The 17,130-nt window shown below is 40.2% G+C and overlaps 1 protein-coding gene across 1 annotated transcript in view; it reads right to left on the bottom strand.

Moving 5' to 3' along the window:
* rimbp2a (RIMS binding protein 2a) overlaps positions 1-10,015 on the bottom strand; it is a 210,510-nt gene extending 200,495 nt beyond the window's left edge. The window contains exon 1 of the mRNA XM_060935983.1: positions 9,890-10,015. Coding sequence (XP_060791966.1) covers positions 9,890-10,015 — 126 coding nt within the window. The remainder of the gene's footprint in view (positions 1-9,889) is intronic.
* Between the last annotated feature and the right edge of the window lie 7,115 nt (positions 10,016-17,130).

The following is a 17,130-nucleotide window of genomic DNA, read 5'->3' as shown; positions in this document are numbered from 1 at the left end:
AAACAGGGAATGTTCATTAGTAATTGTGGGATTTGGTGTCGGATGTATGGACTCTACACAAATGGGGGCATGATTTTTAATCAGACAATAAACTTCAACTACCAAGTAGAATAGTGATGCGAAATTGATTCACCTCACACATAGAAGTACACAAACCCTCACCTCACACAAACAAGCAGCTCTGTCTTTCACACACAAGTAAAACTGTATCGTACAGGTGCTACTCTGGGAAATTCACTCATCACACAGACCAATTTTTTTCATAGCACATGCAACATATAGGTCACACTCGATGGCCCTGTTTGATGTATGTTTCTAGGAGATGGAGGAAACTGGAGAACCCTGAGGAACCCCAGGTGGACACGTGGCATAGATGTATAGTAGCAACTTCACACAGACAGTAATCCCGAGCTCAGGATCGAACCAGGGACCCTTTGACCTGTGAGATGACAACACTACCATCTGCAGCACTGTGCTCCTGTGCAGCTTTTTAATGCATTTGTTATATGGAAATGTTTGAAACATTTTATAAACAGCTGGGTAATAATTAAAACCAGTCACAAATAGAGCGTGTTCAAATTCAACTGACAGCTTTAGCAGAAGCTGTTATCATAGGTGTCCATCTGGGTGGAGGAGGTGGATGGGTGGGGACCAGTCTCCTAATGATGAGAGCAGGAGAGAACTGTGTAATGTTCACCCCCAAAAATAACGAACAAGAAAAAAAGGATAGAAAATTAGAGTTTGAAATCTAATCAGCTACTTGTTACCATAACTGTTGGGCATAACTCTGTTTTTACCCTCTTAATTATGATTATCCCTTTTGTAATATTTTTAGATTATGAGTAACAAGGCATTTGAGAAAAATTAACCCTCAAGTCCAATGATGACTACACCCCCACTGCTGAATCCCACCCAGACCCACATACACACACACACAGCTCCAGGAGGGTGTGTGTGTGTGTGTGTGCGCGCGCGCATGCACACACATATGTTTTGATATACAACTTAAGTCTTAATGTCCCCACAAGGATAGTAAAATCTGACAATTTCGACTTTCTCAGGATATTTGGATGGTCCTGACTAGGAAATTGTTGTTGTTGTTGTTTCACAAAAATAAAGGAGCCAAAAAGTTTCCTTTTCATTAAATAGGTAAAGGTTAGGGTTAGGTTTAGGTGCAAACACAGCATAAATTAACTACATTTATAATTATGTCAATGGATGGTCCTCACAAGGATAGTGAGATGCATGTGTGTGTGTGTGCCAGAGGCCAAGGAGGGGCAGGCGTATCATCGTTAACAGCTCAGCATCTCTCTCTCTCTCTCTCATAAACACACACACACACTAGCAGTGCAACAGCTAACTAGCCCGTCATGCACATTCAAGCACATGCTCACCACCCCCACATTTTAACAGCGTGTGTGCGCGTGTGTTGTACAGTACCTCCAAGGCTGTAGCTTCCCTTCTTCTTCTTCAACCCTCTCACACCATTATTATCAGCTGCAAGCGTTGCGACACCGTGGCAATGACGACATGTCTACGGTGTGTGTGTGTGTGTGTGTGTGTGTGTGTCCAGACTACTGCTGTGAGAGCACCACCAGGTTCTCGGGGAACCAAAGCATGGAATTACTCACGCTTTCTCTCACTCTCTCCAGCCGTGCACACACACACTAAGATATTAGTGTGCGCATGCTCACACTCACACCTCCTGCCATCCCTATTCTTGTCTTCACACACTGTACTGGTACTGATGTAGAAGCAGTATATAATCCTGGCATGAGCAGCATTTCTGGTACTTAATGTTACAAAAATCAAAGATAAAAAGATTGGCAAGATTGTTTCAATATGCTTTTGTCTTTTTTAACTAATTAATTTTGAATAACAAAAAAATGGAGGGAAACAATAATAAATTCTTATTTAATGAAGAATTTACTTAATTTTTTCAGATAAAGTACATACATTTCATATTTCTGTAAAATAAGTAAACTCTGAGTTACATTTTCTGTTTCACACAATATACAGTAAGTTTGCTAGCCAATGTTGGTTAAGTTGACTAGCTGACTAGCCAACATTAGCTCAGTTTGCAAGCTGGTTAAAGCATAATTAAGTGAGCTAATGTTAGGTGAAGGCGGCACGGTGGTGTAGTGGTTAGCGCTGTCGCCTCACAGCAAGAAGGTCCGGGTTCGAGCCCCGTGGCCGGCGAGGGCCTTTCTGTGCGGAGTTTGCATGTTCTCCCCGTGTCCGCGTGGGTTTCCTCCGGGTGCTCCGGTTTCCCCCACAGTCCAAAGACATGCAGGTTAGGTTAACTGGTGACTCTAAATTGACCGTAGGTGTGAATGTGAGTGTGAATGGTTGTCTGTGTCTATGTGTCAGCCCTGTGATGACCTGGCGACTTGTCCAGGGTGTACCCCGCCTTTCGCCCGTAGTCAGCTGGGATAGGCTCCAGCTTGCCTGCGACCCTGTAGAACAGGATAAAGCGGCTAGAGATAATGAGATGAGACGAGATGTTAGGTGAAAGTTTTCAGGCCTGGTTTATCATTCATAAGAAGTGATTTTGCAAGTGGTCTAAAATAAACTGAAACCCCGGCATGTTCATGGTTTTTCATTCCATTTAGAGGTTTTTTAAGCAGACAGCACATAGTCAGGTTGTCTTTCTTGGCAGTCTTTCACCAACTTGTCAGTTCCTCACCATAAGATAAGATACGATAGATTGCACTTTATTCATCCCAGAAGGAAATTTCTTGCCAACAGCTGCTCTATTAACAGTTTTAATGGTTCCTTGGTTTGTTTGTTGGCCTCTCTGACCATCCTTTTCACTGTACATGGGGCCTACCGGTATAAACAGGCCAGTTTGTAACCATTCCAGTCGGCGTCCAATTTTTTTTATTATTGCCCTAACAGTAGAAATGGGCTTTTTTTGTTGTTGTTACCTCTGCCAAGGAGGTTATGTTTTCAGTAGCGTTGGTTTGTTTGTTGGTTGGTTTGTCTGTTAGCAACATTATGGAAAAAGTAATGAACAGATTGCTCTGAATTTTTTTCCAGAGGTGTGACTGGGCACAAGTAACAATCCATTAAATTTTGCCGGTGATCCGGATCACCTTCTGGATCCCAGATTTTTTTAAAGGATTCTTGGCGGAGGTCTGCGCTCTCCAAGTGCTTTTCTAGTTTTTTTTTTTTTTGTTAAATAACCATTCCCTGACTTATGATTGTCAACACACTTCTCCCTCATTTGGTTTGTGTGTTCTCTTATCTCTCCCATGTTGATGGATGACTAAGGGAATTTGGCCTGTGCGTCACCTCATATTTGTATTCCAGTTAATCAGGAAGTCATGGATTCCAGCTTGAAAGTTCCTAAACACTCCACTTAACTCAAAAATGTACAATTTAAATGGGAAAAATTTTTCAGTTATGTTGTGTTCACTATAATTTGCAGGGGTTCTAATAATGGTAGCACATGTGATTTTGTTGAAAACAATTATTTCTTGATGAGGAATTTGGTTTTCTCTGAATAAATTCATTTAAATTAAAGGTTGGATTTTTCTCACCAAAATCCAAAGCTACTTCACCAAAAGGTGGATTATTCTAACCCTTATTACTGATCTTTACAAAGGGTGATAATCATGGAGGACACTGTCATTTGGACAGTCATTTCTCTTTATTATCAATGGACTATCGTTTCTGTTTGCTTAATTGAGCGGTTCTTGACATAATATGCATTGCTACAGTTGTGGAATAGGGCTATTTACTATTCATGGTTTGATCTCAAATGCAGGAAGGCAGGAAACTGCACTAATTAACTTTTGACGAGGCACCTGTTAATTGAAAAGCATTCCAGGTGACTACCTCATGAAGCTGGTTAAGATAATGCCAATAGTGTGCAAAGCGTCATCAAGGTAAACGCTGGCTACTTTGAAGAATCTATAATATGAAATACATTTTGTTTTTGTTTTTTAACACTTTTTTGTTTACCACATAATTCTATACATGTTCCAAATGGTTTTGTATTTCATAGTATTTCATATACAGTCCATAATTATTTGGATAGTGACGCAATTTTTGTAATTTTCCCTCTGTGCACCACCATCATGGATTTGAAATGAAGCATTCAAGATGTGATTGAAGTATAGCTTATCAGTCTTAATTTAAGGGGTTTAACAAAAATATTGCATGAACCATTTAGGAATTACAGCCATTTTTACATAGTTCCTCCATTTTCATGGGTTCAAAAGTAACTGGACAAATATATAAGATAATTATAAATAAATAATGCATTCTTTGTAATCACTAATTTGGAACAATAAATCAATAAGTCTGGAACCCATGTACATCACCAAATGCTCAATCTCCTGCCTTGAAATGCTTTGCCAGGCCTTTACTGCAGCCACCTTTAGTTGCTGCTTGTTTTAGGCCTTTCTGTCTTCAGTTCTGTCATCAGTAAGTGAAAAACATGCTCAACTGGGTTGACTGACAGCCATTTAAGAACATTCCATTTCTTTGCATTAAGAAGCTCTTGGGCTGTTTTTGTAGTATATTTTGGGTCATTAACTATTTGTATTGGGAAGCGCTATCCAATGAGTTTTACAGCATTTGACTGAATCTGAGCAGAAACTACAGCGCTGCACACTTGTCATGAACTCTCCCTCATTCTGAGTACTGGGTTGCGCGCCTACCACAGCCAAGCGACTACTTCCTTGTTCGCTGTATTTTACTGCATGGCCCAACTTCAGTTTCCAGGATGCACTGTGGGTCCATGCACATGCCTTTTAATTACAAACAGCTATTTCACATGCCGGCTCATTGCATACTCGGTATTTAAGGATTCTCAGTTTGCAAATTATTATACCTGTGTTATGAGTGCCCCAGTGTTATACCAAGCCTTATTGTACATTTCGTCTGTCTGGGTTTTTTTTAATGCAGTTTCTGCTTCCTGGTTCTGACCCTGTTTAGCCTCTGACATTTGGTTTGTGGATCACTTGAACTGTGCCTGTTTTTGGTCATGTTTCTGAATGCTGTTTTTTGATTTGTTTGTGCTGTTTTTAATAAACACTCTTTACCTGCACTTGTATCCTGCCTCAACCTTCCCTTTCATGACAACACTTCAGAATTGATCCTGATACTTCTATCAGCAGTCATATCATCAGTAAATACCAGTGAACTGGGGGCGTCGTGGCTCAGGTGGATAAGACGCCATACCATAAATCCGGGGACCCGGGTTCGATTCCGGCCCGGGGTGATTTCCCAATCCCTCCCCGTCTCTCTCTCCCGCTCGTTTCCTGTCTCTACACTGTCCTATCCAATAAAGGTGCAAAAAGCCCAAAAAAAATCTAAAAAAAAAAATACCAGTGAGCCAGTTCCATTGGCAGCCATACAAGCCACATCAGTCTTTTACTGTCTCATTGGGTTCTCCCTTTCTCTGCAGTGTTACACTGGGACAGCCATTTTGCATTATCTTGGCAGCTGTCTATAACCATATCACCAGTCTATCACTGTCTCACCATTCTTAAACCCTCTCACGTATCACTAAATACTGATTCCATATGAAACGGCTCCATTGGACTGACTTGCAAATCAGCTACAACCAAACGCAAACAAATACATGATGGTTTAAAAATATCTACAGTGCAGGTTGATTATGAAACAATGTAGGGATTACCAGTGCTAGTCAGTTGATTAAACAAAAGTTTACCTACTCTACACTTTGAAAGTGAGATTTCCAACCTGCTTTCCCTCCACCCCCTCACTGGAGCAGATTGTTATGTCATATTTTACAGGACATGGTGGAACCAGTAAACTATTAACCACAGAGTGTTGGTGCTAAGCTAGCTAACTTTACTAATGCACAAAATAACTTTGGTTGTTAAAATATTTTGATTGGTTTGCAGACTTGCAACCCTTTATATATTTTGTGTTGGAGCAACCCATTTTAAAGGAACAGTCCACCGTACTTCCATAATGAAATATGCTCTTATCTGAATTGAGACGAGCTGCTCCGTACCTCTCCGAGCTTTGCGCGACCTCCCAGTCAGTCAGACGCAGTCAGACGCGCTGTCACTCCTGTTAGCAATGTAGCTAGGCTCAGCATGGCCAATGGTATTTTTTGGGGCTGTAGTTAGATGCGACCAAACTCTTCCGTGTTTTTCCTGTTTACATAGGTTTATATGACCAGTGATATGAAACAAGTTCAGTTACACAAATTGAAACGTAGCGATTTTCTATGCTATGGAAAGTCCGCACTATAATGACAGGCATACTAATGCTGCATTCATGTGCTATGGGAATTATGGTAAATACCAAACGCCGACATGGAAAACACACATGAACGCCCCCTCTTGTGGTATTTTCCACTGGGCAACTCGTAGAAAATTTTGATACACGAGTTGCCGAGATGAGATGAACTTTAACCTTTTCAACATGGCGGCGAGCGGTACAAGACACTTGAATGCTAAGCATTGTACGCTACTAAAGTTTTTTTTTACTAGTACTAGTGGGTAGTTTTTGGTGTCTATGCAATGTTGCGTCATTAACAAGTGTAATATAATACATTAGAAATCCGTTTCCTTTAAAAATGCGTTGTTATGGTTTGTTTTTACCTATCCAGAGCAGACGCTATTGCTAACGATAGCTAACTAACTATTGCTAACTTGAATCTGGTCCACCATCTTTAATTTGTCAACCACAACAAAAGCATGTGAACACAACACACTGGTAAATACCACTTCCCAACTGGAAAATATCATCTTCCCAGAGCACATGAATGCAGGGTAACACCTTCTGCGCGCTTCGGCAGCGCATTGATACGGAGCTCAGATATCAATGCACTGTCGAAGCGCGCAGAAGGTGTTAGTACGCCTGTCATTATAGTGCGGACTTTCCATAGCATAGAAAATCGCTACGTTTCAATTTGTGTAACTGAACTTGTTTCATATCACTGGTCATATAAACCTATGTAAACAGGAAAAACGCGGAAAAGTTTGGTCGCATCTAACTACAGCCCCAAAAAATACCATTGGCCATGCTGAGCCTAGCTACATTGCTAACAGGAGTGACAGCACGTCTGACTGCGTCTGACTGACTGGGAGGTCGCGCAAAGCTCGGAGAGGTACGGAGCAGCTTGTCTCAATTCAGATAAGAGCATATTTCATTATGGAAGTACGGTGGACTGTTCCTTTAACACTGCAGTAATTAGTGTGAGTTATCATTCAAAGAGATTTTGAAGTGTTCCTGAGCCCATACAGTGATTTCCACGACAGATACGTGTCTGCTTTTAATGCAGTGTCGCCTGAGGTCCTGAAGATCACAGGCATCCAATGTCAGTTTTCAGCCTTGTCTCTTGCATACAGAGATTTCTCCAGATTTGTTTAATCTTTTAATAATATGTATCATAGCTGATGTGATCCCCAAATGTTTTGCAATTTGACATTGAGGAACGTTATTCTTAAATTATTGCACTGTTTGCCCATGCAGTCTTTCACAGAGCGGTGAACCCCTCCCTATCTTTACTTCTGAGAGACTCCGCCTCTCTGGGATGCTTTTTTTTATACCCAGTCATGTTACTGACCTGTTGCCAATTAACCAAAGTTTTTTGGGGGGTGGTTTAGCATTACACAATGTTTTTAGTCTTTTGTTGCCCCGTCCTAACTTTTCTGAAATGTGTTGCTGACATCAAATTCAAAATGAGCATATATTTTTCAAAAAACAATAAAATGTCTCAGTTTCAACATTTGATATGTTGTCTTTGTACTATTTTCAATGAAATAATGGGTTTCCCTGATTTCCAGACATTTACAAAACTCTTTCAGCACTTGCATTTGTCCATCACCCAAATACATGACACTATGAGTGTATGCTTGCTATAACTAACATTCGACAATGTTAACTATTTATTTATTTGTTATGGAACCTACCTGAAGTTTTTTTTTTTTTTTTTTTTTTTTTTTTTGGGGGGGGAGAACCACTGTCAGTTGTATCACACTTTCAGCCAAAATAGAAAAAGGCCAAAAAATATTTCACAAAAAAATTAAAAGATTAAATACGCCAACAATGACGTGTCGACTCTAACACTTCACAGTTCATTTTAATGATAGCCTGATAATAACTAGATCGTGATTAAAATACAGTTTGTTTCCTTTTCTCTCCTGCACTGGTCAATGCAGCAGATGAACAGTGCAAAATGTTGGCACATGTTCACGGTTTCAACAAGGGACATTGAGAAGTTAGTTAAAATATCGATTTTTAAAAGAACTATATCTAAAATGTACTGTGCTGTGATTCTTACTGTTTACTGTGTTTTTATTGCCCTCAGATACTGACCACTCATCTCCAGCTGTGACTAATGTTGGCTAGTTTACCATAAGTGTGCTAATCAGCTAGTTGGGTTTTAGCTAATGTTAGTGATGACATGTATGGCAGGAGGACAAGAGGGCGTATTTAAATATTTAATTTGCATATTCACAGATCCTGACATTTTTATTAAGGGTAAAGGTGTAGACGTTCTTTTTGCACACTAAAAATATATTAAACAGTTTATCATTTAACAAAGCTCTTAAATGGGTTAATTTGGTCTGCTCAAGTGAAATTTAAACTTTCAATACACATCCACTCTAATAGTCTGGAACAAAATGACATAATTTGCATATTCGACATTTGTCCTTTCTTTTCTTTCACCCTGTGCCTATTTTCTCCTTTCGCTAATTTACTCTGCGTTTATCTCCTGACCTACAAGGTCACATCACATGGCCTGCTTTTTGCCAAGTTAATGAGAACTTAAAGAGATGATGAAGGAAATGGACGTTAGAGCTGCTGGTGTTTATCTCATGTCACATCAGAGACCTGAGTGACATTAAGAGGGATTACTGAGATACAGCAGCAGGAACTGAGGCCATTAGAGTCTTTTTAATGCTGAAAAGGAGCAGATTCTACAGGGACCGTCTCATCTATAGTCGTCTTCTTTCTGTTGCCTGGCAACCATGATAGTGCCCCCACCCTCAATCCACACACACACACACACACACACACACACACACACACACACACACACACACACACACACACAGCAAACACATCAGTTTAAACTGCCATGTTAATTCTCTGTGGAGACCTGATACAATACTCACAGAGTTGACTTGTGATTGGATGGCACACTGCAACCATACCTGCTGTACCTCTTAGAACACAAGGTCTTTCATTGGACGGCATCATTACTTATTTCTCATCGTCACACTCTATTAAGTGGTGGTTTCTGACTGCAAACTGCATGTTACTGAGTACACTGGCACCACCTTGTGCTTGACTTCTGATGCATCAAGTGATAAAATCATGACCTCATGTTCTAGTGGATTTTTCCCCCCACTAAATTTACAAGCCCAGTAAATAATCAGTTGATCGACTGACCAATTTTATTTATTGCCATCTTTCAGAACACCTCGTTTTTGTAGCAGTTTAGAGGAATAGTTCAGCTGAACATTAAATGTACATAATGTCCCACCACCAAGTTACAAGGCTAATATCAAGTAATTGAAGGTTATAGCTTCCAGTTTAGCATGACTAAACCATAAAAATGTCAAATATCAATAACACCATTTTCACATCAAGTCTCGTAAAACAAGACTGTATTAAAAATAAATATACAAATCAAACTGGAACTATAATACAATTCAGATCACTTCTAATATACAGCTCCACGTTCAAATTTAGGTCACACCCCATAAGTGAGTCTTATGCTTGTGTGTTTCTCTCAGTGACTGTCCTTTTGTCTTTGATTATGGATAAAAGTATACCATACAGCATCAGAAACCCCACCAGCAAGTCAGTATGAGTACATTTTATATTTGAGAGGTTAAACCATACGAAACTGAGAAACAACAAAAAGAAAGTGTGACTTGCACAGACTTACCTTGTCTCTGGCCCGAGCATGACTGGCGTTCCGAGCTGCAATGATTGACAGCTGTCTTCGGATCCACAGCAGCTCGGTCTGAGACTGTCTCAGCAGCTGTTCCACATCAGGTTTCTGTCCCCGCATCTTCTACTGTTCACATACAAATACACAAAACGTTAGTTTAAAAACATTTATATACACAAAGTAATCAAAATATCCTTCACAACAAATATTTCTATGTTTCTGATAAATGGCATAAAGCATTAATAAAACCTAAATAACATCTTCACACACCAAAGTTTCAGCCCTCTATAACAACAAATTACCTTCAAATACAATCAAATACAATTAAAACAGTTAAAAGATCTGATTATTTTTGCATTAATGTGTGAATCCATTTAACGTGCACATTTAAAAATGTACACTTATATGGCGTCATTAGGCCCTATCACTCGGGGCTATCACCCCGGATATTTTCACCCTCAAAAAAAGTAAGAAATGAATACAGCGGCGGCTACACTTAGACAGTCCATAATTATCGATACCTTTTCACATTTACCAAAAAAAAACTATTTTACAAAGGTGAGTTTCAGTTACAACAGTTATTATTGGTTAATTAATCAACCAGAAGACCCCCCCTCACCCTTTGATCTTGTCGTCTGATGACACAACTCATTACCTGAGATGGAATTTTTTTAGCACGATCAGCAATTTGAGAAAAACCCAGACATTATTATCACAGGTGAGCATGGTGGAAAGATCATGGACATGTTTTTACTTATCAAATTCACCGATATTTCATGATATCCTTGTTGAAACCTATTTTGTTTCTTACTCTTTCATCCGACAGTCGCCATTTTGTATCTAAACACGCATTTGAGAAGTCACGTGAGGTGTCAATAATAGTGATCACTTTCACCGGTGTCCACCGTTATCGACACCCTGTGGAATTAAGTGACATTTACCCCTGTTATGTATCGATCTTTGTGTAACATTGTTGAAGTAGAAGAAGTACTTTAAAAAAATAAAAGTGCTGTGATTTATATATTTTTTTCTGATTCATAACAGAATGGAATGTTTATAGAGTATTTGGAATCCTACTGCAATAAATGGAATTAGACCAGAATTAAATTCCTAACATATAAAAAATGACATGCTTGAAATATTCAGATTTTTCTATTCCATTCAGAATTTTTTTTTTCAGGAAAACATGATGAAAGGTAACCACCGTGTTCTGCACATCTCTCTCTCTATCTATCTATCTATCTATCTTACACATGCTACAGAGGAAGACTGTCGTGATCTGAGTGAACTGGCAGTTTCTCTTCTTGGGAGCTTGAAAAGATAACCATTTACTCCGGAATATCCTTGATAACCATCTGCCCCTTCAGCCGGCATGTAAGGATCCCAATCACTATCAGAATTCTCTCCAAAACACGATTCCATATCAAGACTGGTCTAACCACTGCTGTGCACATGAACGAAATTGATACCTGGATTGTTACACGTGACGTCACGCACCCCTTCAGGATCTTCCAGTTCGGTCTTGGCAGATTCTGTGAAAATCGCCTAATCTTATTCATCTCATCTCATTATCTCTAGCCGCTTTATCCTGTTTTACAGGGTCGCAGGCAAGCTGGAGCCTATCCCAGCTGACTAAGGGCGAAAGGCGGGGTACACCCTGGACAAATCGCCAGGTCATCACAGGGCTGACACATAGACACAGACAACCATTCACACTCACATTCACACCTACGGTCAATTTAGAGTCACCAGTTAACCTAACCTGCATGTCTTTGGACTGTGGGGGAAACCAGAGCACCCGGAGGAAACCCACGCAGACACGTGGAGAACATGCAAACTCCACACAGAAAGGCCCTCGCCAGCCACGGGGCTCGAACCTGGACCTTCTTGCTGTGAGGCGACAGCGCTAACCACTACACCACCGTGCCGCCCCCTAATCTTATTGATTTTCCATCAATTTATGGCCTTTTGGATCAGCTATGGTTTGAAAACACATGGTCTATCAGCATAATGATTGTTGCTTTGTACAAGGAAAAAAGTGGGGTTTAGAGGCATTACATACACTTTAATGCTACATGTAGTGTACGCAGAACCAGCCAGCCTACCATACCATAGCCAGCCTTTGACATATTAGTCACATATAGGGATAAAATAGTTTTTTTTTGTTTTCTTTTGCCACACAATATTAATGTCAACATAAATTTGTGTTGTCCAGACACAAATTTATGTTGACATTAATATTGTGTGGCAAAAGAATATACAGCGCTTATACAGTTGTGGTCAGAAGTTTACATACACTCATCATGGGCATGAATGTCATGGTAATTTTGGGCTGTTAATGATTTCTTTGAACTGTTCTTTTTCCAGGGTGGAATAATTATACAGCATACGTCTTTAATGACTTTAAAAAACAAGAATTGAGTGCACAAGTTTGAATTTATTTTGGATTTAATTGCATTAAGACATGCAGGATAGGCTAAATGGTGGCTCTAAATTGACCGTGGATGTGGGTGTTTGTCTCTATATGTTAGTCCTGCGATGACCTGGCAACTTGTCCAGGGTGTACCCCGCCTCTCAGTCATACTCAGCTGGGATGGGCTCCAGCTTGCCTGCAACCCTGTACAGGATAAACGGCTACAGATAATGGCTGGATAATATCTCATATCGCATTTTTAACTCATTTATGTTGAGCATCCTCCATACAGCTCACTGTAAATCAACTGTTACTACAATCCCAAATCAGAAAAAGTTGGGATGGTATGTTGAAATTGAAATTAAAACTGAAAGAATGATATGTAAATAATCTTTGATTTGTATTGCCCTCAAAACAATACAACAGCACATTACTTGATGTTTTACCTCATGCATTTTATTGTTTTCTCAAAATAAACACATTTCAAAGAAAGTTGGGACAGGAAAGCATTTACCGCTTTATAATGTTGCCATTCCTTCTCACAACACTTAAGATGTTTAAGGATTGAAGACACCAAGTGATTAAGTGTTTCAGATGTTATTTTGTCGAATTCTTCCTGCTGACAGGTCTTAAGTTTGCTTTGTTTCCATTTCCGGTTGAGAGTACGTCGTGCGCGTTCTGGCTGCCGCTTCTCACCGGAGCTCTTATTTTATTTCTTTTTCTATTTTTTTCCTTTCTGTGTGTTTGTGTAGTTTGGTGTTTGAGTGTTTTTGTCCGCCGGTGGTGGTGTAGCTCCGGACCCAGTTTGGGGCGTCAGTTCCCTCCAGGCCTTGGTTCGCTGTGGGCAATGCCTGCACTCCCAGCTGTGGACTGCAGTGAGCCTGTTGCTCAATTTACATCGTGGTTGTCCAGCGCTCTGTGCTTTAATGCTTGGCGTGATGTTCCAAGTGATGTTGCTCGGTGGCGTCGCGGCGGCTGTGCAGGCGGTTTGGGACACATCAGCGCTCTGCGTGGCGGAGCTTCTCTGCTCGCTGTGTGGATCCACGGCATGGTGTTCGAGCGATGTTGCTGACGGCGTCACGGCGGCGGTGCTGGAGATGTGGGACTTGTTTTTGTGCGCCTTTTGGTGGGACTGTGGCTGCTACACCACGGGAATTACATCCTGACCCCTACTTGGTGGACTTTTTACTTTTTATTTTTTATTATTTATTTATTTATTTATTTATTTATTTTTTCTTTCCTTGTCTATAATTGTAAAGCGTCCTTGGGTTTTTTGAAAGGCGCTATATAAATTTAACTTATTATTATTATTATTATTATTATTATTATTATTATTATTATTAAGTTGCACAACAGTACGGGGTCATCAATGTCATAGTTTTCCTTTCAAACTTCACCACACATTCTCTGTTGGAGACAGAGGGGACAGGCACCCTCTTCTTCCACAGTTATGCCTTTGTAATGTGTGCAGAATGTGGTTTTGCATTGTCTTGTTGAAATATGCATGGGCATCCCTGGAAAAGATGTCATCTTGAAGGCAACAACTGTTGCTCCAAAATCTCACTGTACATTTCTGCATAAATGCTGTCAAGTTATCTTTGCCAAGGGCACTGACACAACTCCATACCATGACAGATCCTGGCTTTTGGACTGGTTGCTAGTAACAGTCTGGATGATCCTTTTCATCTTTGTTCCAGAGCACACAACATCCATTTCTTAAACAAAAGACCTGGAATACTGATTTGTCTGACCACGATACAAGTTTTGATTGTGTGATGGTCCATCCCTGATGCCTCTAAGCCCAGAGAAGTCAGCAGGGCTTCAGCACACAGTTAATAAGCGCCTATCTTTTTGCACAGTAAAGTTTTACATGCATTTGTGGATGTAACTCTGTATTGTACTGCTTCACAAAGGTTTACCCAAGTACTCCTGAGCCTATGTGGTTATATCCAGGCTTGGGGAGTAACGGAATACATGTAACGGCGTTACATAATAAGGATACAAAAAAAGGTAACTGTATTCCATTACAGTTACAGAAAAAAATGACATACTCAGATTACAGGTACATTTAGTGAAAATGGGGATTATTTAGCAGGATTACAATTTTCATGCTATTTTATTTTTTCATTTAAAACTGGAGATGGAGGGAAAATAACATACTGTCATACACACATGCGCGCGCACTACGACACTTCATGTCTGTCAGTATGTAAAACTTGACACTTGGAATGGCGTCTATCAAAAAAAACAAGTTCACCGGGTGGAAATTTCGCCATTATTTTAAATTTGTGGAACAAAAGTGGAACAACAACACCGTGCAATGCAAATTGTGCCTTCCAGCTGTGAAACACCTGTCATCGTCCAAGGACTCGACTTCCAATCTGAAGAAACATTTACAGGTAAGACTGCTAATATTAGCTAAGCTAACGTTAGTTAGCTAGCGAACCTGTCAATACCGGTCCTATTACAACCTCTGATAAATATTTTGGGACTGTGTGTGGTGATGCTGGGGACTGGGATAGTTTGCAGGGTTGGGAAGAATATTTTTTCAAACAGTTCTGGTTTGCCGGTAATTAAATTAACAAAGAATCCCCGAAACTACCTGTGATGAGGCGTGGCTGGCTGGGCTGCTTGCACCTTGTACAGCACTCAGATAGAGAGACAACTGAAACTCTTTGGATTTTTCAGAAGAAAAGCAATGGGTAAGAATTCCTAAAGGCTGGCGCTCGTCATATTATTAAGGTCCATATCAGTACAAATGAAGGCTATGCATTTCGGTGCCCATTTCAAGAGAAGAACATTAAATTACTACATCTCATTATTATTGCTCATGCTCTAGATAGCCAGGAAGACCGAATGCTGTCATTGTTATTGAACAGGTTGCATTTTTTTGGAACATTAGCCTAAAGTAAGTGAAAAAACTAAATTACATCGACAAATATTTCTAATTACTGGCAACTAAGGTGTTATTGCCAGTTACGAGTCAGTGGGACAGTTCCCTCACAGTGGCATCCTTAATGCCTGCGCACTTGATGTCATAGGTCAGAGGTGTCAAACTCGAGTCCCAGAGAACTTCAGCACTACAGAGTTTAATTTTCAGACTCATTTAACACACCAGATTCCACTCCTCAACTAATTCCCAAGACTTTCATGGGCTGAATTTGGAATGTTAGGAAAAAGTAAACACAAATCCCTGTTGGGTTACGTGGCCCTCCAGACCTGAGTTTGACACCTCTGTCATAGGTGTTTTGGTTTAACGATTGACCTTGTTTACTAGTGACATGACGCTTGTAGTGATGACAGTTGTTAGAAATACACACAGAACATGTACCTGTCCTCCTAAAAACCTTGAATTGCACTTATCTATTTCAAATATTTTTTATGACTACCACGAGTGCCACTAATAATAATAACCTTTATGATGATAGGTACTGTTATTGTTGATGTTATTATCATAATAAATGTGCTGCTGCCCGAGTTTGAGTGTTTTAGTGATGTGTGGCTATTTGCGGTGTGGGGAAATTATGTGTTATTCTGTGAGGGAAATTTAGTGGATGAACATTCCTATTCTCTGTGTTCCTGTGTGTTGAGCTCAAGTGGCCTAGTGTACTGAGAAAGATGTTTTCCCATGTTGTAATTGCCTTTCTGTGGCCTTGGTGGTGATAAGCAGGGTGTCTGAGTTCTCCATAACTACACATCCGCCTGCACATACCAGAACACGCCAGGTGCATGCTTTAGCAAAGCTTCATAGAAAATCTTGAGCCAATCACGTGAAGATGCAAGCAGTAAGCGAATGCCTTTAGAGTATAATAGATAACAGCCACTAAAACACAACTCAGAGTGCGCATACTCTCAGCATCATCAGAAGTGGTGTCTTCTCTTCTTTTCATCTTCTTCTCTTTCCTTTCCTGTTTTATATATCTGTTTTATATGATCTACTATAATAAATAACTGAAAAGACAACTGCTAAGCATTCTGAAGTGTTTATTAGAGGTTTCCATTACAATTTGGCATCCCTAGGTGGGCCCTATGCATCTGATCCTCAGACAACGGGACACTCCCAAGGCTACGGTGTGGAGCTGAGAACTCGGACGAAAGACCAGACTGTCAGGGCTCACCGAACCAGTAAGTGATAACTTTGCATTCTTGTGTAAAGAAATGAGTGGAAACAGTATTTAAAGACTGATATAAGAGATGGACAGAGATTGTCCCAGTCAAGGAAGACTGATATAAGAGACGGACAGAAGTTTGTCCGAGCCCAGGGGGACTGCTAAGCTGTGGTACCATCAATATGTTTGCAGAAATGGATAAAACACAATTTTGAGACAATAAACCACGAGTAGTTTATTGGGTTGTGTAAGAGAATTATCCGCCTAAGTGACAACTGGGTAATGGCTCACCTACTTGAGAGAGGGAAGTACGGGTGCGTGTCTTGACGGACTCACGTTCAGCGATTCGTAACTGGGAAAGAATTGAATCTTGCTCCCTTTGTTCTGTGTGAACAACTGGCCTGTCATACAGTAGGAACAGGATAGAGAGGTTTGATCATGAAGTCGCAAAGACACACTGGTGTGCACGCAAAATATTGATGAATTAACAGAGTACTGTCCTCCTCCAAATTCTGAAACAGAGAAATAGATTTTGTACACATGCGTGAGTTGTCTTTGAGGTTGTTGTGCTAAATGATACCTACTTTAGTTTAAGGCAAATGTCAGATAAATTGTTTACTAATAAGAACATACCTAAAGGATTATTGTGTCGCATTTTTGGACATAGTCTAACCTATTCTTCTTGTGATCCTAATAAAAAACTGCATTGTTGT

Source organism: Neoarius graeffei, chromosome 12, assembly GCF_027579695.1.
Source record: "Neoarius graeffei isolate fNeoGra1 chromosome 12, fNeoGra1.pri, whole genome shotgun sequence".
NCBI classification, from domain to species: Eukaryota; Metazoa; Chordata; class Actinopteri; order Siluriformes; family Ariidae; genus Neoarius; species Neoarius graeffei.
The sequence above is the reverse complement of the archived record's forward strand: the minus strand, read 5'-3'. Positions and strand labels throughout refer to the sequence as shown.